At 56.9% G+C, this 22,709-nt stretch overlaps 8 protein-coding genes across 8 annotated transcripts; 4 read left to right on the top strand and 4 right to left on the bottom strand.

Annotated features, from left to right (window-relative positions):
• Nucleotides 1-942: 942 nt before the first annotated feature.
• On the bottom strand, nucleotides 943-2,416 carry DICSQDRAFT_65514 (ornithine decarboxylase; the record flags this gene model as incomplete). The annotated part of the gene is made up of 4 exons (XM_007368023.1): nucleotides 943-1,298; nucleotides 1,438-1,479; nucleotides 1,531-2,226; nucleotides 2,284-2,416. The coding sequence occupies 4 exons, from the start codon at nucleotides 2,414-2,416 to the stop codon at nucleotides 943-945; spliced, it is 1,227 nt and encodes a 408-aa protein (XP_007368085.1).
• Nucleotides 2,417-3,080: 664 nt separating this feature from the next.
• Nucleotides 3,081-3,684, bottom strand: DICSQDRAFT_138729 (uncharacterized protein). Its single transcript, XM_007368022.1, has one exon. It carries the CDS (start codon nucleotides 3,365-3,367, stop codon nucleotides 3,200-3,202), a length of 168 nt encoding a protein of 55 aa, XP_007368084.1. The 5' UTR covers nucleotides 3,368-3,684; the 3' UTR covers nucleotides 3,081-3,199.
• A 603-nt stretch (nucleotides 3,685-4,287) lies between these two features.
• On the bottom strand, nucleotides 4,288-6,419 carry DICSQDRAFT_109120 (Phosphotyrosyl phosphatase activator; the record flags this gene model as incomplete). The annotated part of the gene is given in 8 exon segments (XM_007368021.1): nucleotides 4,288-4,448; nucleotides 4,535-4,629; nucleotides 4,649-4,722; nucleotides 4,787-4,980; nucleotides 5,044-5,392; nucleotides 5,540-5,665; nucleotides 5,760-6,121; nucleotides 6,179-6,419. The coding sequence occupies 7 exon segments, from the start codon at nucleotides 5,982-5,984 to the stop codon at nucleotides 4,288-4,290; spliced, it is 1,224 nt and encodes a 407-aa protein (XP_007368083.1). The 5' UTR covers nucleotides 5,985-6,121; nucleotides 6,179-6,419.
• A 327-nt stretch (nucleotides 6,420-6,746) lies between these two features.
• DICSQDRAFT_156388 (ku70-like protein) lies at nucleotides 6,747-11,206 on the top strand (the record flags this gene model as incomplete). Its single annotated transcript, XM_007368020.1, has 18 exons — nucleotides 6,747-6,812; nucleotides 6,868-7,065; nucleotides 7,133-7,250; nucleotides 7,311-7,419; nucleotides 7,476-7,584; nucleotides 7,984-8,067; nucleotides 8,179-8,375; nucleotides 8,446-8,548; nucleotides 8,611-8,803; nucleotides 8,854-8,942; nucleotides 9,048-9,176; nucleotides 9,303-9,411; nucleotides 9,563-9,655; nucleotides 9,750-9,856; nucleotides 9,987-10,085; nucleotides 10,178-10,237; nucleotides 10,419-10,439; nucleotides 10,728-11,206. 18 exons carry the CDS (start codon nucleotides 6,747-6,749, stop codon nucleotides 10,815-10,817), a joined length of 1,974 nt encoding a protein of 657 aa, XP_007368082.1. The 3' UTR covers nucleotides 10,818-11,206.
• Nucleotides 11,207-12,737: 1,531 nt separating this feature from the next.
• Nucleotides 12,738-13,880, top strand: DICSQDRAFT_89595 (glutaredoxin). Its single transcript, XM_007368019.1, has 3 exons — nucleotides 12,738-13,063; nucleotides 13,151-13,225; nucleotides 13,287-13,880. Exons 1-3 carry the CDS (start codon nucleotides 12,881-12,883, stop codon nucleotides 13,743-13,745), a joined length of 717 nt encoding a protein of 238 aa, XP_007368081.1. The 5' UTR covers nucleotides 12,738-12,880; the 3' UTR covers nucleotides 13,746-13,880.
• A 271-nt stretch (nucleotides 13,881-14,151) lies between these two features.
• On the bottom strand, nucleotides 14,152-15,581 carry DICSQDRAFT_156386 (uncharacterized protein). The gene is made up of 2 exons (XM_007368018.1): nucleotides 14,951-15,581; nucleotides 14,152-14,889 (listed from the first exon to the last, which is right to left on the bottom strand). Exon 2 carries the CDS (start codon nucleotides 14,878-14,880, stop codon nucleotides 14,368-14,370), a length of 513 nt encoding a protein of 170 aa, XP_007368080.1. The 5' UTR covers nucleotides 14,881-14,889; nucleotides 14,951-15,581; the 3' UTR covers nucleotides 14,152-14,367.
• Nucleotides 15,582-15,772: 191 nt separating this feature from the next.
• On the top strand, nucleotides 15,773-17,587 carry DICSQDRAFT_109110 (Maf/Ham1). The gene is made up of 7 exons (XM_007368017.1): nucleotides 15,773-16,016; nucleotides 16,115-16,243; nucleotides 16,725-16,764; nucleotides 16,828-17,001; nucleotides 17,064-17,100; nucleotides 17,155-17,266; nucleotides 17,349-17,587. The coding sequence occupies exons 1-7, from the start codon at nucleotides 15,861-15,863 to the stop codon at nucleotides 17,475-17,477; spliced, it is 777 nt and encodes a 258-aa protein (XP_007368079.1). The 5' UTR covers nucleotides 15,773-15,860; the 3' UTR covers nucleotides 17,478-17,587.
• A 1,015-nt stretch (nucleotides 17,588-18,602) lies between these two features.
• Nucleotides 18,603-21,880, top strand: DICSQDRAFT_128435 (uncharacterized protein; the record flags this gene model as incomplete). Its single annotated transcript, XM_007368016.1, has 8 exons — nucleotides 18,603-18,617; nucleotides 18,807-18,829; nucleotides 18,867-18,995; nucleotides 19,038-19,092; nucleotides 19,146-20,090; nucleotides 20,250-20,400; nucleotides 20,462-20,685; nucleotides 20,747-21,880. The coding sequence occupies 8 exons, from the start codon at nucleotides 18,603-18,605 to the stop codon at nucleotides 21,878-21,880; spliced, it is 2,676 nt and encodes an 891-aa protein (XP_007368078.1).
• Nucleotides 21,881-22,709: the final 829 nt, after the last annotated feature.

Below are 22,709 nucleotides of genomic sequence, written 5' to 3'. Positions count from 1 at the left end.
TCCTTTTCTTCTTGCGCTCCCGCGCTCTTGGCCCCTTCTCCTCTCTTCTTTCGTTCTGTAGGTACAGCTGTCTGTCAACCTCAGCACCGAGCGATCGGGTCCAATGCAAAGCGACCATGAGTAGCATGAGAGAGAGACCCAAAGCCAATGTGAGCCTTCGCACCGCACAATCCGCCAGAGGCAGCGACCACCGAGTGCCCCTAGATTCAGCTCGATCAGCCGCAGATCGCCCATCTCGCCAGGATCCCACCGACCTCGCGCGCGCGCGCGCGCGCCCAGCTGAGCCGCATCCGGCGTGTGCCCCTCGACGCCGAAGCTAGAGAGATACGTCACGAGGCGGTATGAGCCTGGGAGCGCAGCAACCCCCAATCCAGTGTCGCTGTCTACGGCGTGCCTGACCTGTTTGCCTCCCCTCCCATCCCTTTCCGGGCCCGAGACCGCATGGTACGGAGCCGAAGCCGTGTGAACCCCGTTTCCTTTGTGCTCAGCCTCTTGGCCATTGCGCCCTGCAGGCACACTCGTCAAATAACATCCATCTATCTTTCGGGGATATCATGTGCACGCACGACCTCTCGTACGTTTGATCATAGGTCACACATCTTATTTCATTCAGATCTACCGCAACGACAAATACGCGTGAGCAAAAGCGCGAGCAGGGGCCCGAGAGCGAGAATACATCACAACGCAGTCCGCGAGTGTCCGTGATAATCATTCCGTGACGCGAAAAGAAGCTCATGGATCCAACAGAGACGACGTCAGCACGAAACATCCCTCAGCCCAACGACCGGCGGCGCTCGCCCTGAGTCGCCCAGGACGCACTGTTTATCAACGCACTAACCAAGGTTCGCGATGCTTCTGGCTCGAGGATGGCGCAATTACCCCACCACGCAAGTCGTCTGACCGCGTGTATCCCCCCCTGTCCGCCGAAAGCTTCGCTCCACGTCAAACTTCGTACGCCCTGAGGGCCTCGCGGACCTCCGCGGCGCCCGGTCCCGCGCCGGTGGTGTAGATCACCTTGCTGACCTCGAACCCGTTGAACTGCGACGCGGCACAGACCGTGTACGCGCCCATGTTCTCGAACCCGAGCCAGTCCCCGACCTCGAGCGTCGCGGGCAGCTTGACCATGCTGCACACGCAGTCGAGCGAGTCGCACGTGGGGCCCCAGACGGACGCCGCGCGGAGCGGGATCGACGCGGGGACGTGAAACGAGCCGTTGAGGGAGAGCACGTACGGCTGAGGGGACTGGTGGTCGAACAGGATGCAGTTGAACGCGCCGTATACGCCGTCGTTGATGTAATCTGCATGCGGACAAAGCCCCGGTCAGCATCCATGCTCAAAGTCTCGACGACGATGCGAAGTGGCAGACGGTGGGAAACAAGATGGGGAGGGTCCCGGAGATGACGAAAATGTAATGATGATGGAATGGAAGACACATACACATCACGCTCGGTTGCTCTTGCTCGACGACGGCGGCATCCGCTGCCGCAACCGCAACCGCAGCCATCTCGGCGTCCGAGGGCGAAGAAGTACCAGAAGTCTGTTCGTGTGCAGGCGGCGCCCGGCGGGCGATGACATTGGCCGCGAGCGAGAACGCCTTGGAGACGTAGTACCTCCCCGGCTCCGCAATAATCCGAATCCGGTCCCGAACTGGGAAGTGCCGATCAATTGCGTCCGTGAGAACCTTGGCCGTCGTCTCGAACGTCGCATCCTCGAAGCCGCCACCGACGTCGAGCAGGCTGAACTCGTACCCGGCTTCCCTGCCCATGTCGAATGCCGCGCGAGCGCGCGCCACCGCTTCTGCGAACGCGCTAGGGTCGTAGCAGCCGCTCCCCACATGGAAGCTCACGCCAACGACATCGAGCTTCAGCTCTCGCGCCTTCGCGAGCAGCGCGGGGACAGTCACTAGGGGCGCACCGAACTTGAGCCCGAGCCGACAAAGGCTCTTGGAGTCGTCTGTGAGGATGCGCACGATGAGCTTCGCACCCGGGTGCGTGCGCGCGATCTTATGCAGCTCGTCAGTGTTGTCGAATGTCATGGCGTCGACGCCCGCGCGGGCTGCGCTGCGAATGAACGATGTCGCCTTGCACGGGTTGGCAAATACGATTCGGGCGGGATTGACACCGATGTCCAGCACCTGCTTGATTTCATTGTTCGACGCGCAATCGAAGTTGGCCCCGAGGGCAGCGAGCAGCCGGAGGACGTACGGGTCCGGGTTGCACTTTACGGCTAAATGACTTAAATGAGCCGCTGCTAGAACCAAGCTGCATGGGCTAGAATACGTACCGTAGAACGGCTCAATTTCGGGAAGGAGCTTCTTCCACCTCTCGTGCTGCTTGTACACGATGCTGAGGTCGGCTACAAAGAACGCCTTCTCTGCATCGGGTTCCCCGTCGGCGCTGAGATGGAGCGCGTTCATAACGCCGTTCCGGAGGTGTACGTCCATATGCCCGCGATGCAGCGGAGGCAATCCGGGAATAGAGACTTCGTCATCGTAATGACGGTCCGAGTTCTTGAGAGAGTATCCAGTAGTGGTGTCGTGAGAGTGTACGATAGGAGAGAAGAGTCCGTTCACAATGGCATTGGTGAAGTACTTTTCGTTGTGCGAGCGCGGAAGTGAAGAAGAGAGGGTTGGAGAGCAGGAGATGACGTCGAAGTCAAAGTCTACAGGGGCGCTTGCCGTGAGAATCTCGAGTTGAGACATTCGTCGTTCAGTTGCCTCGGGGTTACCGGGAGCGTCGTGGGGCTCTAAGTCTTGGTCTATGACAGTGGCTTGCAGCAGGGGGAGGAAGCGAGGGCTCTCCCGAGGGACGGGGAAAATAGTCGTTTTGTTGGCGATTCGCGGAACCCGAATTACCGAGCCTACCGCCGCGGTCGCGAGAACGAGCCGGGCGGGATAGGGACGGTAACTATAGGGTTTCCTTCAGTCGGGTTGGGATCCTCGCTCCCTAAAGCGAGGACGAGCTTGAAGGGAAGAAGGTCTGCTGTGCAGAGAGGTGAAGCAAGAAGGTTCGGGACACGGAAGACGGTCCGGCGTATAGCTATTTGAGTTACGGAATGCGGGGGTCCTGTCAAGGGGGTTCTCCTGCAGGCAGCGTTAGACAGGTCACCTCACGAGCATGTACCTTGACATACCACGAACGGATGACCACCTGCAGAGCACAGGGGTCAGCTACCATATTACTGGACGAACAGGCGAAATCTATGTTAAGAGCATGCCACACTTATCGTGTGGCGGAGGCTGTTGTCCACTGTGAGGCGGGACATCCACAAACGAACCAACAGGCACGTTCGTGCGCATGCGCACTGACCACGGACGTACACGATTGTTTGGTAACCGCGGCTCGACAGGCGCTTTGTGAGCGTGCATCACTAGTGACGTCGTGACACAGCAGACGCATCGATGGCAGCAGTGTTCGTCCACAACAATCTGCGACTAGGACGTCTCGCGAGGACGACAGTACGGGGAGGGACCGATGCCTGCGCCAACAGCACTCATAACGGCACCTTCCACGCTGAGGGCACAACCCGTCCGTGGTGCGGAAAAGGTGATACATCAACATCTTATAGCCCGCAGCTAATCAGTTTGAGTGCCTCCCTATTGCCTTAAGGCGGACGCAAGGGGGACAAAGCCATGACCCAAACCGCGCGATAACAACAAATGACGCCAGGTATACGAAATCCTGATAGAATCTGAGCAAGCACTCACTCGAGGGTCAACAGACGGAGGTCGTCGTTTCTCGCTTGGTCAAAAATGGTGGCGGGGCCTGGCTAGCCTGCGCGTCGCAGCCCTTGCAGCGGTACGACGGCAGACTTGTACGCTTGTGCGATGAGGTCTCCCTGCTGGATGCACAGGGGTGGGTCGAGGTGTGCGAGAGGGCGGGCAGGAGATGGGTGCAGCAGAGAGAAGAGGGAACAGGACAGCGCGCAGGGCCCTGCCCTCGGTTTTTTCTCCGCAATCGATAGCCGTCGGAAGGTAGCCAATCGCGCGCGGCCGGCACATGCCGAAGCGGTGCTACTTGCCTACTATGGTAGGTCAGTCGGGTTTGGGGTCTGCCCGACGTTCTCCCGCGCGTCGAGGGCGCGCGTCTCGGTCTCCACCAACGACGATCCAAGAAGTAAGCCGGTAAATTGTGCTCTATTGTTACAGAATAGCATGGCTACATAGTCGGTGGATAGCGGGGTATTCGAGAAGGCTACAGAAATTGCAAGAAGCATTTAGAATCACGTTCGACGATCCGAGTTCCGCGAGGCACGCCGCACTACTCATTTGAGCGACCGCCTACGTAGTCATGAGTTCGAGTCCTGTCCACTCGAAGGATGACTCGCAGTGGATGGCGGCGGCGGAGCCATTGTCCTTGGCGCCACCCCCGGAGTAACCGTCGCACGCAACGCTGTGCTCGCGGTGGGTCCAAGCGGCATTCGTCCGGGCACAATCGGGGGCGGGCTGACTCCCGCTGGCAGCCGAGTCGTGTAACCATAGCCAGATCGGGGCAATGCGGCCGTGTGTTGCGTCCGCGTCGGGAGCGTGGTAGACGGAGGCGCGGTCGTGGCTGTCGTGGAGGAGGCCCAAGGCGCGGCCGTGGCTTGAGTGAACGGGGCTGCGTTCGTGCTTGGGAAGGGGGACCGATGCTGAGACTGAGACTGAGACTGGGGGTCGTCCCACGCGAGGAGCCCGCCAAGGGGTATGTGCTGGACCACGACCCGTTTCCCAAGCACCTCCGCCTAAATTGAGCCGTGAGCTGAATCCTTACATAGCCAAAGCGCGCCGGTGCCGACGCCCACGCACCTCGTACATCTTGAAAAGCCCCGAGTGCACCTTGTGCCAGTACTGGACGCCGGTGGCGATCGAGTATAACTGCGAGGAGTGTTCGTGGAACGGCCCGGACTTGACTTCGTGTATCCGCATGATCGACATGAAATACAAATTTGTGGGAGGCAGGGGCGGGTGTAGCACGGCGGAAACGGGTATCTCTTTCTGGTCTGTATCCGTGATCCCCAGGCGGTCAGTAGACATGTGGCGTGTGTGAGGCAGGCATGCCTTACCTCTCAGCTGTGCGCTGCCAAAAATATAGCTGAGGAAGTGGTAGTCGTCTAGGCCCCAAACGCCGTGGCTCCCTGCAGGTTCGAGCTTGTAAACGTCCTGCAGCCTCCAACATAGTCGCAGATATCGCACGAAGACGTGCAATACCACTTGACGCTCGACCTCTGGCTCGGGTTTGAGAAAGCGCACGAGTGTCAGACAGAGCAGGAACAGCGCAAAGGATGTCTCGTGACCCGTCCCGTAATCCATGCGCACGAACGACCCGAACGACGTCAGCCAATAGGGCTCCATGAACGGAATTACCGCATAGCGACTCTCCGGAAGCAGTTCGCGTAAGAGGGAGGTGGATTTCTATAATGTTAAACCCAAGACGAAAGCCAGAGCGTAAGCGAGTAGTAAATGAAAGCCGCGGGCTCCAAGGCACCACATCACAATAGTAGGGATAAGCAGTTACGGCGCCGGCAGTCGTGGCGGCCAGATTTCCTTGAGCGTACGCACCTCCTCCAAACGCCTTCCCCATGTGCGGAAGGCGAGGTTCCCAAATCTCTGTGGGGTAGGCAGCGGGGGAATCTCATCTATCCAACCGTCAAGTTTGTCTAGCAGACTGATCACCCGAGACACGGGCTTCGCACCGCAGTAACGGAGTGAAGTAAAGGCTATCGGTCAGCTTCACTATTCGAGCCCTTCGTTCAGGGAGCGAAGAAGGGGATATCCGCACCTGGTCACGCTCCGGGGCAGGATGTGGGAGGTTGAACCCGACGACGGACTCAGCGAGGCGGCGGAGGAAGAGGCCATAGTCCTGATACCCGCGCGTGAACTTCCACAGCTGGACATCCTCGTCGGTCTTGATTCGGAGGAGGGGCACGTCCGCGGGGTCGAGGCTCTCCACGGTGATCGCACGTAGCTGGGGCAGCGACGCCACCGGGCGCGAACTCGCGGTCATGTGGGCCGTCCGGATGCTGTCTGTCAGTGGATAGGTGGTTGACGTACAAGCCAAGGGTCGAAGGCGTGTGCTGCGAACTACGAAGTGGGATGGACAGAAGACGCGTGACGGAAGATGGTCACTGGAGGACGGTCAATCTGTCCGTGTGGAGTTAGCCCGAGTGCCGGACTCCGGAGACGAGGACAATCCCACACGTTTGAATACGCAAGGTAGATTGCACCAAGCCAAAGTGACAGAGGTGTCTGTTGTCGGTATTGTACGTCTCCTTTCCCGGACTGGACGCTGGATAGAAGCAGACCCAGACTCACGGAATTGCTGATGATAACAGCAGATTGAGGGACGGGCCTCGAGAAATAGCCTAGAAGTCCTGAATAGCAAGCGGGTCACAGGGACGGCCGGGTGTGAGAGCAGGAAGGACCAAGGTGCTACGGACCACTTGTTACGACGGTCACTTGCTGAACAAGACCGTCACGGCAGAACATGGTTCTTACGGTACCCAAAACGAGCGCGCGCCACAACGCCAAAGTGAGCGAATGAGTCACGTGGGAAGACGCGTCGCGCTGGGCGTCTCATTTCCGGCGTGCGCGGTGCCGCGTCTCGACTCCTGTACCCTGACCACCACCTTCCGCTCGCCACAATCCACACAAGTTCGGTGTTGAGAAAATCTGTGGACAGTGCATAGCTGAAATCAAACCTCTCAAGCACAGTAGCAACGGAGAAACCACAGCGACAAGCACTCGAACGCCTGCACCTGCCACCAGCATGGCACCGTATGACGACTGGAACAAGATCGAGGACGAGGACGATGAAGAGCTCCAAGACTACTCAGTGAGTTACCGTCTTAGCACCTTATGTACAGCCACGTTGGACACAGTTCATCTAGTTCTACGATGGAAAGAGGGACGTCATTCTCTTCTGCATTGACTGCTCTCCGTCCATGCTCGAGTTGCGAGAAGACCCGCGCTACGAAGATGTGCAGACCTGCAACCTCATGATTGCTCTTGAAGCGGCGATGCAAATACAGAAGCGGAAGGTTCTCGTAGGCCCGAGCGACTCCGTAGGGATCATGCTCTTCAACACGGTAAGCGCACCGGTCGTTCCCCTCCTTAGTCGCAGACGGTGGCTTCACATCGAATATCGCAAAACAGACAAAGCGGAATGAGAGCGGGACTGTTGGTGCAGATATTAAGAAGGGCACCTTTGTGTATCAGCCGCTAGCCACCATCGACGTGCCGAAAGTGGCGCAGCTGTTGCAGTTGTTGGATGGTGCGTCTACTATGCTCGAAAGGACACGTGAAATACCGTCTCAATATATATGAGCGACAGAGGCACGAGAGAATCCTGGGGTGCTGCGAGAAGAGTTCCCGCCCATGAAGGATAAACGAATACCAGTTGGGGACGTTTTCACAAGCTGCAATTGGGTCATGCGCGACGGGTGCGAAGTTCAATATCCCCCAATGATTCGACACGGCTGACGAACTTCACTCCTAGTGCTCCGAAGACTGCGACGAAGCGTGTCTTCTTCATCACGGACGAGGACAACCCGCACCCCGGCGCAGCAATCAGTCGCTTGATGACGTCCGCGCGAACGACATTGATTGTAAGTACCAGTCGCAACCGCCACCACTTGACGGCTTTTGAGGACGGAAGCTCGAGTATGCAAATGCGTGAGTAAACGCGCTGAGAGAGGATAAGCACTTCCCTTCGCCGTAGCATCTTGCGTTCCGGCTGACCTGGCCTCGTGGATGCTATGTGACATGGAGCTAGAGTCGTAAGACAGTAATGAAGTGAGTGGCGGGCATGTACGTTGGCGTATGACGAGGCAAATGGCCGGCTACGTGCAAAGGTTCCGCGAACAGGAGAGCCAGGGATGAAGTGAAGGTTATGACGAATGAATTGCCTTTGCGGACTTGGATGTGCTGAAGGTGGCATTCCGAGGAGGCCGTCGACGGCTGGGATCTCTGGCTGCAATAGCTGCTTACTGTCTGCGTTTGCATAGGATCTCGTGCAAGCTGGAGTGACAGTCGAGCCATTCTTCATCAGCGCTGATGAGAAACCGTTCGACCCATCGAGGTTCTATTCGGTAAGCCTTCATAACAACATTCACCCATGAAATTTCTATGATCTCACTATCGATACACGGTCTATCTGACTTCCCTTGATTCATCCGCATTGGACACGACGCCGTTACCAGTCCGTTCTCCTACCGACCAATATAACCGATTCGGATGACATAGGCGATAATGACGGCAGTTCCATACTCCCCGAATCAATATCCATCGGTCGAATAGACGAACTGCTTGCGCAGATGCGTTTCCACGAAGTGCCAAAGAGGGCCGCATTCAGTGTCCCGTTCCAGCTTGCACCCGATTTCGTCATTGGAGTGAAAGGGTAAGTCCCCACATCTCCGCCTAGCTTCTCAAATTCCGTCCTCCCGACTTCCCTTTTACGGAACTTCCAGGTATGGCTTGATCACTGAACAAAAGAAGGGGGCATACCGGTACTTCGCCGAAACCGATGCAGGAGTGGAAGTCGTGGAGTCTCGCACGTCTTACGTAGACGAGGTACGTGTCCGGGCCCGTGGCTCCGCGAAGCGCTAACTCATAATCGTTGGGTATCTCCACAGGAGCAGGAAGAGGAGGTAGACAAAGGCCAGATACTGTATGGGATGGACCTCGGTGCTCCGTCGGCGGAGGCTGGTGACGAGGAGGGTGATGCAAAGGGGGTTGACGCAGGAACCCGCTCGGTAGCGTTTGGCTATCGGGTGTTCTACACGGCAGAGGAAGTCCGTGCTTTCCGGACGCTTGGGCTGGAACCAGGTGAGTGTGAAGCGGCACAGACAGGACAATCGATTGACCACATGGTGTAGGCATCAAGCTTCTAGGATTCAAGGGCCGGAAGGAGCTTGCCTTCGAAGACAACATTAAACACTCGTTTTTTATCTATCCCGACGAGATGGTACGCAAACGTTCGCGGTTCGGCGTCAGCAGTGTCTCAGTGTTCCTTAAATTTTCTCTATGGTCCGGTGATGCGATGTTTCGTGACCAATTCACATTCTAACAGACATTTTCCGGGAGCAAGCGCACATTTACGGCACTCCTCCGAACGATGATCAGCAAGAAGAAGATCGCAATCGTCCTCGCCCTCACCCGGCGCAACTCATCTCCTATTTTTTGCGCAATGCTCCCGCAGGTGAGCATACGGATTGAGTTATCGCCAACATACCCCCGCATGGGCAAGGCTGGTCCTGCATGCGAGCTTCGCCGTGGCATATAATTCCTCCATGTGTCGAGCAATCTAAATGTTTGATATGTCCAGGAAGAGAAGGTAGACGAGAGCGGGTGGCGCGAGCCCCCCGGCTTCCACCTCATCCCGCTGCCCTTCGCCGACGACATCCGGGCCGCGCCAGTGGAGAGAGCCTTCCGCGGTGAGACATCATCCCCTCTTCATGGCTAGTCACGAGCTCACTGATCCCTTTGACAAACTCCTGACGCCTTCGGGCCGCTATCAAACGCACACTTAAATTTTACCCCTTATGCTTAACTCACATACAACTCTCCTCGGGCGCCGCTTCGCAGCATCTGACGAACTTAAAGAGGCTGCCCGGAAGTGGATAGACAAGCTTAACGTCAAGAATGGATCGTATCCACCCGATTCGTATCCAAACCCTGGTGAGCAACGCGCCGGTCGCTCCTTTCGATCGCCCTTCCTATCGCACGCTGAGCACCGACTTTTACGGCACGCATTCCCATGTCTCTGTTTCAGCTCTTGCGTATCACAATGCCCAGCTCGAAGCGCAAGCCTTCCGCGAAGACTTCGACGCCGAAGCATTCGAGGACCTGACAGAGCCGAAGTACGACATGATACACAAGGTCAGGACAGTCCCTTGTACCCCAGTTCGAGCGACCATTCACGTAACGGCGGAACCAATTTGCCTGACACCGATTTGTCCATCGCTGGTACTATCCCTGTCGTAACGTTACGCGCCGTATGGCGGCTCAGCGGGCAGGCCAGCTGATCAAGGCGTGGAAAGAAGAGTTGCGCGAGGATGAATCGGCAAATATCGTCTCCGCCCCTCTCGCGGGTTCAAAGCGGAAAGCGGTGAGTATCCACGTTCCCTCCCCTCGGGCATGTGCCTACCCGTCAGGCTGGAAGTCCGTTTCCCAATGCCGCTAAATGCGTATCACTTACAGGACGTCAGCGTGGACGAGGCCGAAGTTCGCAGCAAATACGAGGCGGGGGCGCTTGCCAAGGTACGTGCCCTCATTTCTATCTGATCTAATTCATTCCAAAGGGCGACGCGACCGCGGCTTGGGACTGACGGTCATTCCCATACTGATCCCCCACGTCTATGTATGGGGGACCGGGATGGCCGGGTCGCCCGCCGCGAGCGTCCCTGCATACGGACCCAGCTGACTTGCGTTATTTCCACAGCTCCGTGTCGACCAGCTCAAGGTTCGTAATCCTATCTGTTCATGTGATGCCGCTCTACTCGGCCGCAACGCCGCCCGGGCCAATGCCAACGCCAATGTCCAACGCGATTGCGTTATGTCGTCGTCGAGCGTGCCTGCCACCGAGCTTAAGGCGTCCCAGAGCCAGCCTAGCTCCGCCGTCGCCGCAGCGACGTCGACGTTGACGGAGGCGCGTGAGAGCCTCGTCTCTGGCAACGCCTCCGCTGGTTCTATTCGCCTGCGCTCGACCGTCTGATCCCGCAGCTGCTCATCGATGCTCCGTATCATCTAGGAATTCCTCAAGTCCAAGGGCGAGGCCGTCTCTGGGAAGAAGGCCGACCTGATCGACCGTGTCTGCGAATGGCTAGACAGCCATGGCTGAACGTTCACTGTCGACCACCCAACGGCCGCTTCTTGTCGTCAGTCATGGTCAGATGAACGGGGCCTGGCAGCTACGGCATGGAGTATTCTTGCACGCCCGTGCGACGTCCAATTTCAATTACCCAGAGCCCCGGACCCCAGCTCGCGCCGTTCTCGCGATTGTCGTGGTTTTCGAACACCCACCGCCCTTGCCTTTCCAGAAGTCGGCGTTCCCGCACAGGCGCCTGGTGCCTGGATACTATGGCCACAATGTGCCATACCGCTCCCTCGCCCAGGGCACGGCTCTCGTAGTCTCTCGGTGCCGGCGATGCTTTAATATACACGTACTCTATCTTGCTTCCCACATGTACGCTCCCACGAGTCTTATTGTTCTCATCCCGACATTTCTTCCACCAAATACGCCCCACTGGTCTTCCACGGCGTGCACGCACTGGTGTCATTTGCCCGTGGCTTGGGTTCGGAGCCGTTCTAGCCTCGTGAGCGCCAGTGAGAGCCGTTCCTCATATAGATGACCTTGGAGAAGCGTATGAGTGAATTCGAGAAGCGCATCGCTCGTAAGAAATAGAGTCGGAATGCACAGACGAGGTTAATAATGCACATATATGCTCTTGTGACTCCCACTATGAACGATCGTCGTCTCTTCACTATGGGAGCGTGTCATGAGCATCATTATGCGCTCCGGCCCATGATAGGTTCATGGACCGAAATCGCCCGCTACTGCGCAATGAGTACCGAAGGCTTCGAGGTTACTCATGGAGGCAGACAGGGTGCTCGGGTTCCGGGACAGCTCTCCATGCTGGCCGAGTATGTATGACGTGTCTGAATAGCTCTGAATCCCAGGGCTGACCTCATACCACACAGGATGCAGATGGGGCAGCTGGTAATCTGCGCCAGTCAAGCACGCCGAAAGCGTGTTCGCCATTGCCAGGACCTGTCCTCAACGCCGTCGTGGCATTCACAGATGACCCCGGTGCCGTTCGGAAGTCTGTCGACCGACTACGATGTCTTCGGCTACTGCGACATCGACTGGTTAGTGCGGAGGGAGGGTGTTGAGACTGCGACAAGGTTTTTCAGGATGAGCCCTATGAGAGAGCACTGGGCCTAGATTAAAACGTGACCTATGGACTCGAAGGGGCTAGTGACGGCATTCCGCCTTTGGTCCATAGTGCCAAACTTCGTTCTATATGCGGCCGGAGGGATCTCCATGGCAGTGTTGAAGCTGACTTCGCGAGCCCTCTGCCTGGCTCAGGACATGGCGCTTCGCGAAAAAAGGGGCACACTATGCAAATGCTGTTCGTTAGCCTGTCGGGAGTCGATGGGTGGTTAGTCCAACTAACGAACCGGGAGAAGACTTCCGATACCGGACCGATGTCCTGTCATTCGGTGGTTTGGACACTAACATTAGCTCGGCACGTCAGTGACTCGATGTCAACGCCAAGTCAATCCTACAAGCCTGTCTGTGTTAATAGACTTGTCGCCACTTGGCGTGTCCCCACGCCCAAGCAAAGTAAGCAAGTCACGACGTGATTGCTGAGTGAACATGGTACTCATCTTCGGCCTGACTGGTCGCACACCCATGCCAAGGGTTTCCCTCGGCGCAGAATTGGCAAGGCACTGGATGTTGCACTATACGACATATGATCTAGTCTGTAAATGGCGTGAACATGTAAGGTCTTAGGAATGGCCTCAGACTCACGCTACCATGACCCACTGTGGATACTGGCTGAAATCCGAGCGAATGTTTGCCGTCGAGGCCCGTCGACGTCATGAGTACTAACTAGTGTGGGCGAGGGTATCTGATTAGATAAAGATAACTTGGGAGGTCCATCTGCTGCGATTGCGCCATAACTTCATACACTGTGCTTATCAGATAACGTAACGGTACTCCTCGACTTTGCGCCGGCGGTGGTGGCCCCTTCAAGTTGGTCATCCTTGCGCTCGTAATTCACCGCCTTGCCTCCACTACCTCTCGATCGTCCTCTGCCTTCGCCCCGATCGCTTTTTTCCTTACGGTTTTTCAAATCTTCCTATCCCTATACGTTACGAGCAACACAAGTGCAAAAGATGGCTGCCTCCCCGAACTTTAACGAGGTCACATCCCCGGAGCACTTCCAGAACCTCCTCTCTCAGGACCTCACCCGCATTTCGCTCATCAACTTCTGGGCACCATGGGCGGAGCCGTGTAAGCAGATGAACGAGGTCGTGCTTGAACTGGCGAAGAAGTATCCGCAGATTCTAGTGCTGCAGGTGCGTTATGTCTGCTACAGCTCGCCCATGAATGTGCTCGGAAGGACTACTGACTAATACGCGCTGTGTGGCGCGCGCTGAGTCTAGGTGGAGGCGGAGGACCAGGCGGACATCGCGGAGTCGTTCGACGTCGAGGCCGTACCGACCTTTGTGATCCTCCGGGTACGTCTAGCACGCTCGCTCTCCTTCTCCAGTCCATTCACCTAAACGCTTCGCACCACAGGGCCACACGCTTCTGTCGCGCATATCAGGCGCAGACGCGCCCAAGCTCACCTCCGAAATCGCAAAGCACACCGCCCCGCCCTCGTCCATCAAGCCCCAATCCACGACCGACCGCGCTCCCGCCTCCGCGCCCGAGCACGACGCGGAGACGCCCGAGCAGCTCAACGCACGGCTCAAGAAGCTCATGACGCAGTCCGACGTCGTGCTCTTCATGAAGGGCTCTCCCGACGCGCCGCGGTGCGGGTTCTCGCGGCGGATCGTGGGGCTGCTGCGCGACCAGGGCGTGCAGTTCAGCAGCTTCGACATCCTGCAGGACGAGAGCGTGCGGCAGGGCCTGAAGGTGCTGAACGACTGGCCGACGTTCCCGCAGCTGATCGTCAAGGGCGAGTTCGTGGGCGGGCTGGACGTCGTGAAGGAGATGGTGGACAATGGGGAGCTGAAGGAGCTGTTGGCGGCGTAAGGGTAGAGCTGTACGACAAGGGCAGTCTATCTGGTGTATTTTTTGTGTACGTATCGCGATTCCGATTGTCTATTGCTCTCTTGTGCGATATCTCCGAGGTGGTTATCCTATGTGTGAGCAGGTGGCAAATTGTCTCCCCATTCCTAATCTTTGTGACACTGAACGCCTACAGAGGCCTCGGCATCTATGATGATAACTGCCATTTCTGCAGCCGCAGTGCAGCGGAAGATGTAATGTATCTAACTGCCGCCGCGTCTTTCTCGGACGTAGGGTTTTTTGGGTCGACTGCTTACCCAAGGTTGACCTGCCCAGTCGATGCAGCATTGCTTACAAGCGGCCCCCTATCCCTTCGCAGGCTTATAATGAGCTTCGTTTTCCCCGCATATACATTGTGTATCATGTCAATGTTTCCAGTCAACGAAGCCTTGAGTATTGATAGTACATGGGTGAGCAAGAAATCACGACGATATGATACATGGTACAAGACACGGGATGACTTTGGATGATGTTTCCTGGACCGAAGCCAGCAGGTGCGATAGAGTAAAAAGAGTAAGCATGCGTATAAATATCCAGGTCCGACCTTCACTTGAACGCGACACGGATAGCACCAGCATCCACCAAATCACAGACACACGAAACAGCCGACCAACACCGGGTCGATCCTCCAGAGCGGGTACGTGTACGACACAATCGCGCTCTCCGTGCTCGCATACGCGCCCGCGTCGCGCGAGTGCCCTGCGACAGTCGTCGTCGCTGCACGCGGGAGTGCGGGCACCGCCGGGGCCGTAGCAGACGCGGACGTCTTCACCCTCTTAGCGTGGAGCGCAGGCTCGGAGCGCGTGCGCGCGAGGTTAATGCCCCTGCTCCAGGTGCGCTTCAGCGCGTTCTCCGGCCTCTGATCCGCGCCCGATGCCATACGCGATGTGGCCTTCTCGATGCGCGTAGCCGGGCGGGCGAGCTCGTTGGTAGGAGGGACTGGTGGGACGACGGTGCTGTTCTCGGGGGAGCGCCCGGTGAAGCTACTGAGCGCGTGGCTCACTCTGCGGCGGAGCGAGCGGGGGGAGGACGTGGGGGCGTCGGAGACGACGGAGTCGCGGTTCTGGATGCGGGCGTACTGGGCGGTTTCTGTGGCCATCGTGATAGACTGCGTGTATTGCATGAGGTTGGATATAACGCTCCGTGCGAGCTAAAGGGGCATGGCGTACCTGACTAGCCTCGGGTGGGCAAAGGATATAGTGGTAGATACAGACCGACTGCGACAGTGTTTTTCAGCCTCGAGCACGACTTTGGAGGCTCGGGGCGGAGAGTAGGAGGTGGAGGTGAGAGCGAGAGGCCTGAGAGGGCTGTCTTTGAGCGAAAGCCGCTCGCAGCCTATATACGAGGGAGCAGGAATCAGATTGCGCGATGAAACGTGAGAGGCCCATGAACTTCTTTTGCCCAGTTTGACGGCGGAGGAGATGCTCTGAAGCAACGTGCGACAGGAAACCCCACACCCCTCAGGGGACCTAGGGTGCTCAGGGGACCTAGGGTGCTCCACTCGGCGCGGTCCCGTAGTATGCTACGGGAGCCAAACGATCGGAATGCTGTCTATAGTCCTCGCCATCCCTTCTCCAGACAGTCGAGAGCTATCTGGCCCGGGTGGTCCGAGTCCAGAGTGTGTGTTCGCCGCCGTCGCGCCCACCCAGTATGAGGTCTTCCAATTCTTGATGTGTTCTAACGATGTCTTGATAGATATGTGTTGTTCCGCTGCGCTTCTTCGGGCCTTCTGCCATAGCAAAGCCTGACGTCTTTCGTACCCTCGGACCAAGGTGTGCCGGCACAGGCGGCGGATGAGTGGATCTGAAGTGGGGAACAGACTTCGCTTTTGGCGAGTGTAAACAGACCCCGCCTCCGTCGAACGCCACAACGCTTCGTATATGGGCGTCTAATCCCTATTTCAGGCAGTCGCTGCTGGAGCTCTCGGCAACTTGAACACAACTTGCAACGGTGCTTCAAGTCCATCCCGCGTCTCACATCTCGAGTTGACCCTCGGGTTCCCCAAACAGACATCTCTTCCGTCTCGAGTTCTCACAGGTCCACCCGTATCTACACGTCGAGATCGAAGAGCAGCCCGCGATGATGTCGTTCTTCAGCTCGAAGAAGGTCGAGCTCCCGGCGCACAACTGCGTCCTCCCTCACGCGCTCAGGATCCCAGCGCTCGAGAAGCTCGTGGGCAAGCGGGTCGTCCTCGCATCCAACAGCCCGCGCAGGAAAGAGATCCTGCGGACATTCGTGGGTCCCCAGCAGCCACCTCCTTGTCGTACAGTACAGGGCGAAGCTGACTTCTGTCGTCCGCGCGTACCCGTCGATCGCGCTGGCGTGCTATGTAGGGATTAGAGCCCGAGATCGTTCCTTCGACGTTCGAGGAGACGTTGCCTATTGGCGGCTTTCAGGACCCCCATGAATATCCCGTCGCGACCGCGACGCACAAGGCCGTAGAAGTCTACGAGCGACTAGTGGTAAGTCGGCTGTAGCGTCTGACTTTGCAGGTACATGCAACAACGTTCTGCCCGAGCGGTTCTCGAGAGGCGGACTTCCTATGGAAGTTGGCGAGATCGGTTCAGCGGACTGCCGTCCCCGTTCGATCGTATCTGCTGTTGACTATAGAGACAGAACACGATCGTCCGCCCTTCAGGAAATGCGGGTCCGACGATCATACCTCACAGTCCTGACTGTCAAGATTCCGCCGGCACAGAGTGCACTGTACCTGCGGTTGTGACACTCATTGACTTAGGGACCACTGCACAGCGCGGAAACGTGCTCATGGAAGCCAGGATGCATGCTACGAGTCTACTGCCTATGCGAGCAAGGTTGTCGTCGATTTGGCCACCACAATGTGTGGTCTATGCTACACCGGTCATATTGTCCCAGCGCACTCCGCCGCTCGCTTCATCTGGCATGTCTTATTTCCCTTCAATGGATGCTAATCTATCCTTGTAGACAGAACAGCCGGACGACGCGCCCGACCTCGTCATCGCAGGTCGGTCTTTATCCCTTACTCAGCCTTTTATGGCCAATCTCCTTGCTCATAATGAGTCACCAGCGGACACGGTGGTACTCACCTACGCCCCGCAAGGGCTGCACTCGCAGTTCGCAGAGGAACTCGGTGGCGCTCCGCAAGACATCCTCGAGAAGCCGATCGACAAGGAGGACAACATGCGCATGCTCCTCGACCTCAACGGCGGCCGGTGCGAGGTCGTCACCGGCGTCAGCGTCGGTGCGTCTGCGTCGCACAGCTGTACATCGTGACCGGTAGGATGATAAGGCGTCGCGGCACAGTGTTCCCGGTGTTGGAGGCGCCCGGGTACAAGATCAAGTGGGTTCAATTCCTCTCATGCAGGGACCAGACAAATGCTGACGGAAAGCGCAGGTCAATAGACGAGCGCACGCTCGTCTACTTCGCGCAGAACGACGAGTCCCTCCTGCGCGCATACGTCGAGAACGGCGAGGGGCGCGACCGCGCCGGCGGCTTCGCTGTTCAGGTACGCCGCCCTCTCCCTCTTGTCTACGCTCGTCTGGGATCGCGGATCGCTGATGAGTGTCTGCTCTCGCATGCGCATGCAGGGTCTAGGCGGGATGTTGGTCAGCAAGGTCGACGGCGACTACCAAAACGTCGTCGGCTTCCCCGCCGCGTCCTTCTTCAAGTTCCTGGATGCGCTGATCGAGGAGGAGGTCGACTTCCTATCCGACTGACGGGCGGCGCGCCGCGGTTGGATCTGGCTAGACCGTTCGTATGATCACGATATATAGGCTATTCTATTTTTCACGCTGCATGGACAACGCATTGGGACAATAGAGCCACCGTCAAGCCTGCGGTGTTCATGACAGTTGTTAGCCATCCGCGACAGTCCACACGCACTTTCCATAGATTCTCCTACTCTGGACGTCCACAATCGCTTGACCTGCTTGCTCGAGCCCGCGCACAAGATATTCCTCGTACTTGACCTCGCTGCTCGCAACGTGCTTGGGGGAAATTGGATAGGACTCGTTTGCGTGCTTGGCGCGCAGGGAGGCGGCCCCTCCAAGGCCGTTGAGCGAGATTTCGCTGGACATGATCCTGAAGGGGTTCTTGGCCTGGCAGAATTGGCTGAGAACAGGGCGCACGCTCGGTCGTACTCAGGTCGCGGAGTGCTCAAGCGCTGCGTCGGTCATCGAGAACGTCGCCATCAACATCGTCCCAGCAAGCATCCACCGGTCCCTCCTTCGCGAGCACACTGGTGACTGAGTGTTGGGGGTCTTGTAGTTGAACGCGTCCTCAGCGCCCATAGACTCCGTTGTAAGTAAAGCGACGTTGCGCACATGTCCTCCCTCCGTTGCTACTACTCTATGTAATATCTCGCGAGTCCGAACGCCATGTGTAACGAAAGCCTTCAGCATAGGTTCAAGCCCAAGGCATTGGCACGTCTCCGTTCCTCGCCCCGTTGAGCGCTCAAAGTTTGTCCCGAACTTCTTGAACGTTACATTGCTCATTCAAGCGCTTACTGCTTAGGCTCGCCAGCGTAGGTGGCTCACCTAACGCGCCGAAACGTCATACCTGGTGTAGAAGTTCGAAATAATCAACGGATGATCTCGATAGAAGAAGGTGTGTTGCCGCAAACATGACCCACAAAATACCTCCGTGCGACTGAGCTGGATACTGTGTCTTAGGTGGGATTCCGTCACCATATGACATGAACGCTTAGCAGCTTGTACCAATTATCAGCTCACAGGACTATCATTCTGCTTCTGGTACAGATCCATTGATTTGGAATAGGTCGGCTTAGAGCTCGCACCGCGTGATGATAGAGCACCTCGGCTTGGGGCTCAACCACCGTCATCATGAACGTCGAACGGGTAAGCAGGTTTCATTTACGGTCTTCCGCCGTTAAATCGTCCCGCTCGTATGTGCCGAATGTGTGTTGACTTTCCCAATGTATTAGCGCTTATGCCCCACCATTGTTCTCTCTCAACCACTATCACGGACTCTGCAACCACTTCCCGACCCTATTGAATGTCCATCTCAACGGGCTGTATCAGTAGCAGCGTTTTCTGCTCTGGGGAATCAGGTACGAGCGGCAGCCAATCTACCCCTCTGGCTCCCAGGTCCTCTAACAATCCTGTCAACCTGCAAGGCACCCTCATCGGCGATCGTGACGTGCTGAAGGCATGGAAGAAGGAGCTTGAACGCAAGATCAACCTCTCAGACGATACGGGGAGCGATTTCTTGGCAAAGTATGTTCCTTCAAGCACTCCATGCACTTGCGCGGATGTCAGTGGCACCGAGTTCGACGCAATCAAGCCTGGTGAAGTTAGCGCTTATCCTTCCTTCGTACGTGGCTTTGATATAGCACCCGTGAAGTATCGAGCCTCACATTCCATCAGATCAAAGGTCTCAACGCGCTCGTTGCTTCATTCCCTGACCAGAAGAGGCTGTCGTTCTTCGACTGTCATACCCAATCTCAGCGGTTCCCCTACGCCGATTTCGCCTCTAACCACCACAAGTCCTATCCGGACATCGCTGTCTCTTTTCCTGGTCAGATCCTGGACGCCGAGACCTCACATCTCGACTGGCCACGGTTTTCCATGATCGTCGAACTGAAAGCCGAAAATGAGGATCCTTTTTGCGGCAAAGGCCTCCAGTACTGCGGGACGCTTGTCCAGCTCGCTGTGAATGCTCGAAACCTCCTGCATGCTCACAGCCTCCTTGCTGCCTTTGTCATTGGTGTTTACGGCGACATGGTGCGCATTGCTCGCTTCGACCACGCTGGTGCTATTTTCTCCCAATCCCTGTCGCTGCGTGTGGTCGATGACCTCCGCATCATCCAACGATTTTTCTGGAATTTTGCCCACCCCAACGACGGCGAAACAGTGGTGGGCTGCGACCCGACCGTTCGCAGGCTGACGCCTGATGACGAGGAATGGCTCAAGCATCGGTTGGAGCTCGCCGGGGTGAGCACTGAGGGGCTCTTGTCCTCCGAAGCCCGTCGGGCCGAGGTCTTCAATGACGATGTGTCAGGGAATGCGGGTGTGTCCGCTGCATACATCCTCTTCAAGGCGCTCGACGTCAACGACCGTCTGTTCTCTCGAGCGACCACCGTGTGGTTGGGAATCTGTGACACCCGTAGCTTGGTTAACGGTCGCCTCGTTGACCTTTCTGTGGACAGCATTCCGGCGGAAGACCTGAAGGTGCGGATTGTCAAAGACGCGTGGCGACCAGTTGTTCGACGTTCGGAGAAGGATTTCTATGCACGCCTGTCAAGGGTACCTCCGGCTGAGCGCGTGGGGGTTCCTAGTCTCGTCTGCGGTGGGGATCTGGGAGAGCGTGAGGTGCGTCAATGGGAGTCACATATGTACGGCGCCCCAGCATCAGACCACCAGAGTCGTTTGTCGGGGTTTGTATCAGGTACCGCCTCATCATCCATACCTCCGCCATCCTTCTCCCCTCGGTCGGCTGTCGATCACCTTCCTGTGCACCGTCCGATGCAGCAGACGTTCACCTGGCGTCAATCTCGGGGGTCTGAGTATTGGCATCGCGAACGAAGCCATATGCGCTTCGTGGTCGACAAAGTTGGACGACCTCTGATCAAGTTCCGGAACACTCGGGAGATGACAGCTGCCATTCGGGATGCGATTCGGGGTACGTCTAATTACAATCGCAGTTCATGTGGCTGGATAGACTCATAGCAAGTCTTTACTAGGACATCGTGTTGCTATGACCCGCGCGGGCATCCTCCACCGGGATGTGAGCGTCAACAACATACTCATCGTCGACGACCCTGTAGAACAAGATTCATTCACCGGTTTCATCCATGATTTCGATTATTCCTCTATGAGTCGCGAGTTCCCAGCTGCCAACATGGCTTCACTATTTTCTGAGCTCTTGCTTGGCGACAACGATGGCGGTGAGCTTCAGAAGAGAACGGTGGGATCTCATGATAAGCATTCTAGCCGTATCAGTCATTGATCTCCCTCGTGGTTGTCAGGGAACGTTCTACTTCATGGCTATCCAGCTCCTGAGCGATGAAGGCGATATTCATGGGCCACACCACGACTTGCAGTCGTTCTACTGGGTGATCCTCTGGGTCGTCCTTCGCCACACAGATCACACTCATCCCAAGGGTGATGAAGCTTGCCCGTACATCTTCGATCGTGGCGAGCGGGCTTCCCTTGCCGCGAAATACAGCTGGCTCTCTGGATGCCTCCGCAAGGATCTCTGCGTACGCGACAACGTCCCCTTGACCGTTCTCCTGAAGGAGTTCGGAGATTTATGTGTCCAGAAGTTGTTGTCGGACGACCAGCCGCTCGACTACGATGAGGTACTTGCGATCTTCGACAAAGTACTAGATTCGGACGGGTATCGGGATCTATGGCCCGCGAAGGATGCGCCCAAGGCCTACAAGCTTCCAGACACTCGCATCAAGGACGAGCTCTCCTCAGGGCAGCGCCTTAGGGCCTCTAAACGGAAACGGGAGGCCGAGAAGGCCTGTGGGACCAGAAGCGATTCAGAAACCGACATGGATGATGAAACCAAGGACTTCGAACCCTATGACGAGATCCGCAGGCGCCCCCTGCCTGGCCGCGATGGCTACGCAAATTCCGTTGGTGCCTCCAACCCCGGCCGCCTGATCGAGACCGACCCTTCGTTCACCCTTTGCAGCCCCACTAGAAACTACGATGTTCCTTTGATGGAGGCCTGCGAGGTCGAGGCGATTCTAGACTGCTCCGACTCTGAAGATCAGCCGGATGACGCCCCCGACAGTAGCCCCATCCAAAGGGCTAAGCGTCGAAAGACAGCTGTATCGGGACCCCGAACCAGTGCATCTAGCACGAAGGCTTCCACGACTTTGGTCGGCACGTCGGGGAGCTCTCTAGCGAAGAGGGTATCTATGAGAGAGCTCAACTCGCTCGACCAGTCTACTGTCGACGTGGAGTCCTGGCGCGGCGCAACGAGCAACACCCGATCCGTGGGCGGTGGTGCGGCTGGCCCGTCTCGAATCCAGCCTGGCAGGAACGAGAGAAGCATCCCGCAAGCGTCAAGCAACGCGAGGGCGGGTCGTGCCCGTGCTACGCGCGGCCGTCAGCGTAGCGGGAAAGAGAAGGCAATGCGAACTGAATGACGGACGTCGAGAACACGCTTTGCTAGGGCCCCTGGTCATCATCTACTTGTACACACCCCTTTTTGAGCTCCAAATATGTTTGTGACAGATACCAATGTGTATTCGCCGTAAGAAAATCTTTGTGATGAGGGCTGTTCGATACGACATCGCCTGTGTTCCCACAAAGAGACAGCAACAAGCGCATCGCGTGTAAATGCCTTGCGACCTCTTGGCTACGATAAGGTGCTACTGTGTTTGGAGGACGCTCAGGTGGCCCCCAGCCGAAAATGGTCCAATGAGGACGAAGCCGTCACTCGTCCACTTCCAAAACCTAGACGCACAGCGTCACACCAGCTAGAATCGATCAACCACTTGGTTGGCTACAAGACGTCTGTCCACACTGAGACCGCCAAATTGTCTTCCGTACGTGGGTGGGGGCATGTTCAAGTAGCATACATATTTGAAGCTATCAGAATCCGATCAATTCCGGAGTATGTCGTCATTTTACAGATGATGGCGATTGCATTGTCCTGCCTCACGCTTCTAGTCTCTAGGAGCCGGTGGGGCCAACCATTCCTGTGCCCGGAAATCGTAGGGCAACCCCAAGCGTGTTGAACCCGGGGGGCGAAGGCCTCTCCCACGGGTGGCAACGACAGCGGATAGCCTGCAACTCACCTAGAAGGGTTGTTGGTTGTAAGAGGCTTGTTAGAGCGATGAGAGGAGATGTTCGAGTGAACTGAACTGTAGATTGGGGGTACAGAGGTCCCCTATATATACTACTGTACTTCTGTGGCTACGTAGTACTATACAGTACATTCCCAGGATGCACAGTCGCACAGAGAAGCAGTGC

This window comes from Dichomitus squalens (assembly GCF_000275845.1).
Source record: "Dichomitus squalens LYAD-421 SS1 unplaced genomic scaffold DICSQscaffold_31, whole genome shotgun sequence".
NCBI classification, from domain to species: domain Eukaryota; kingdom Fungi; phylum Basidiomycota; class Agaricomycetes; order Polyporales; family Polyporaceae; genus Dichomitus; species Dichomitus squalens.
This window is presented reverse-complemented; position numbering and strand designations above follow the sequence as displayed.